We start from the raw sequence: 3396 nt of genomic DNA, 5'->3' as shown, positions 1-3396 counted from the left end.
GAATGAAGTAAGCTGCTTTGCTCCCCGCTAATGAGAAAGACAGAATTTTGCCTACAAAGAGGCTGCTGAGAGGGGAGGAGATAAAGTTGCCAGCTTTAGGTATGGAAATTCCTGGAGATTTGAGGATAAGAGAATGAAGTAAGCTGCTTTGCTCCCCGCTAATGAGAAAGACAGAATTTTGCCTACAAAGAGGCTGCTGAGAGGGGAGGAGATAAAGTTGCCAGCTTTAGGTATGGAAATTCCTGGAGATTTGAGGAGGCAGAGGCCTCCGGCCGCAGGGCCCGTTTTCCCTCCCACCCCCACCCACTCCAGGGCCAACATCCGGCCGCCGGGTCCGTTTCCCCACACCCAAGCCCACCCTCTCCAGGGCCGGTGACTGGAGGTGCAAGCCTCCGGCCGCCGGGTCCATTTCCACCCCCCCTACTCCTGGACCGGAGACAGGAGGCAGAAGCCTCCGGTCGCCGGCTTCCCTCCCCCCCCCCCCCCCCCACCCCCGGGCCGGGAATCCACCCCCCAAATCTCCAGGAGGTACTTTACCTCCTTCCAGCCTATGCATTTGTTACAAATCACATCTTTCTAGATCTCGTTGTATTGCTTTCACAACGGGCTTTACTGCTAGTTATTTATAAAGCACCTAAAACCTCATATGTTACCTAGTTAGTTTTACCTCAGGAAACAAAGTTAAGTGGAAATAATGTTTTCCTTCCAGGAAGTCAAACCAGTCCCAAACTTCAAAATGGAGAATTGTGCAGAATAATCATTATACTCAATAGAGTAAACTACTAGCCAGATGTGAAATCTGCCATAGCGTAGCATAGGGTAGGGTAGGGTAGGGTAGGGTACGGTAGTGTGGTGTAGTGTGGTGAGTTTTCTCCTCTGCTTAAGTATGTCAGCTCCAGCTTGGAAAATTCCTGGAGATACGAGGCCAGTTCCTGGGGAGGATGGAGTTGAGAGAGAAAAGAGCTCATCAGGGATGTGGTGTCATAGAATCAGCCCTCTGAAGCTGCCATTTCTTCCAGGGAAAACTGACTTTGGAGATTATTTGTAATTCCAGGAGAACTCCAGGCCCCACCTGAAAGTTGATGACTCTAGCTCTGCTCCATGTTCTATAACTGTTATAAATTGTCCCAAACTTCCCCCCTGCTGATTATTCCTTCATCACAATGGAAAAGTGGCCATGTCCACTGTTGTAAGAATTGTATTTCCTTACTTTTAAAGAAGTATTCGACTGGTTATATTTTTCCACTCAAAGAACAGGGATCAACTTTGCAAAATTATTTACAAGAGCAGTGGTGGCAAACTTGGAATGTAGAGATCTCAGAAGAAATGCAATAATTTGAGATGCAGTGGTCCAGTTAATGGCAGGTAGCTAATATTGCAGGGAATATAATGTATGTGCCTAACATTACCAGGCATGGCCAGGCTTTGAGGGTTATGGAAATGCAAGTTTCTGTGCATGCATTTGTTCGAAAAGGAAGAAACAGTGCTTCATCAGACACCACAGGAGTACACGAATGCTCATCAACACGTTTATCCTAAGGGTGAATGATCATTTTAATCAAACCTCCTGGTCTGGGGAGCCAATATTTCCTCACCACTATACAGATATGAAAAAAAACTGTATATGGATAAAAAAAAAATATTCAGGTGCTTTTAACAAGAGAATGTCATATTCTCTCCCACTTTCTCTTTATGTCAGCCTGTAGGGGATCTATCTATATGGGAGCTAGTAAAGTATAGGTTGGTTGTTATGTGCAGAATCATGTCTCGTGGCAGGAGTGTGAGTGAGATGACTTTCAGGTCCATGATTTATTGTTCATTTTCCTTCATTATTTGTTATCCCCTCCTAGCATCCTTGGTGCTGATCTCTCTAAAGAATCTGCCTATGTATTTTAACCATTGCTTGACAAGAAAAATCTCAATTTATTCTTGCAGCAAGAAAATCAGTTTAAGCATGTGTGTTCTATGGCTTGTTGCCGTAATAAATGCCTGACTGACTGACAAAAGAAAATTAGTTCAAATGGCAGTGTAATAATTTCTCTGTGTCCTTCTAGTTTTAGGTTTCCTTGACACAAAGGATGTTTTAAGGCTGTGGGTATGGATAAGTTGGATGGTATAGTAGCTACCAATGGAACACCCATAAACAACATTGCCGTTTTCAGGATAACCCACAATGATCTCTTGGTTTCTTTCTGGCAAATAAAGTGTCAATTCAAAACTTGTATGTGCTTGTTTCACATTAACCTGTTGTGAAAGTATTATAGGTTAAGTCTATTAAATAATGCAATGTCCTCTTCATTCAAGGGGGGAAAATGCAGCAGTGATTTGACACTGTATATTGAACCACTGTTCTTGCAGGATGAGACTGCTCCAGCTGACAAACCATATAAACAGGAACCAACCCAGGTCACTTATTCAACATCAGCTGTTTCCAGCACACAGGAGGTGTTGTACATAAATGGAAACGGGACCTACAGTTACCATAGTTACAGAGGGTTAGGAGGAGGTTTGCTAAATCTCAGTGATGCTTCTAACAGTGGTAAGTATTTTTACAGATTTCTGCATTTATATTTGCATGCATGATTCCCCCACCCCAGCAGTATTTAAGATGAAAATTGCTGCCTATTTTTACTAAAGATTATAGATCTTCCAAAGTATTCAATATCCGTGGGCTTACATTAATGACTTCTTTACTTCTACACTCCTAATGGGTTCAGATTACTTAGGTTATTTTTTTTAGTTGGTATGTGTACAACAATAACAATACCACCTATCTGATATATTAAAGAGAATGCTCATTCTTATATTAAGCATAAAGAATATCTTTAGAATAAGAATATCCCTAAAAGAACTCATGCTAAATTATGTCCACTGAACCTTTCCAAATTTTTGTTTTAAATCTTGCAATGTTTTCAGAGTTGGATTGCTTCTTTCAGAGCTCCAGAAGGAGGGAGTTCTATACCTGAATAAAATACAATCTAAACTGTTTCTCTGCATAATCTCACCATTTATACCACACAAAAGACTTCATAAAAATATGGTCTTGGCTGGCAATAGCACCTATCTATATAATCTCTTTGGTCAATATGAAGTCACCACAGCAATTAAAAATAAGTACAACATAATCACATTTTGCATCTTGTTAGAAGCTTTTTGTCTATGTAAAGGAGACCACACAAAATGGACTTTTAAAAAAAATGAATGGCAATTTTTTAAAAAACCCTGTCTGGGTTTTATTTAATTGGCATGTTGTTGTATTTTTTTTAATTCTTTCCATCCAAACTAGATACTAAAAGTGATGTGTAAAATTACAAATCTATAAATAAAATAAACTTATAAAATCACATTAAATCAGCAGTGCCTGTAAGAGTAAAGTAAGTTCGTTTGCCATTCCTG

At 40.5% G+C, this 3396-nt stretch overlaps 1 protein-coding gene across 1 annotated transcript in view; it reads left to right on the top strand.

Annotated features, from left to right (window-relative positions):
- Positions 1-3396, top strand: part of NOL4 (nucleolar protein 4) — a 46934-nt gene that overhangs the window by 31985 nt on the left and 11553 nt on the right. The window contains exon 5 of the mRNA XM_015426395.1: positions 2359-2539. Coding sequence (XP_015281881.1) covers positions 2359-2539 — 181 coding nt within the window. The remainder of the gene's footprint in view (positions 1-2358; positions 2540-3396) is intronic.

Source organism: Gekko japonicus, unplaced genomic scaffold, assembly GCF_001447785.1.
Source record: "Gekko japonicus isolate JY-2015 unplaced genomic scaffold, Gekko_japonicus_V1.1 scaffold802, whole genome shotgun sequence".
NCBI lineage: Eukaryota > Metazoa > Chordata > Lepidosauria > Squamata > Gekkonidae > Gekko > Gekko japonicus.
Note: the sequence above shows the minus strand (reverse complement) of the source record. Positions and strands in the feature narration are given on the sequence as shown.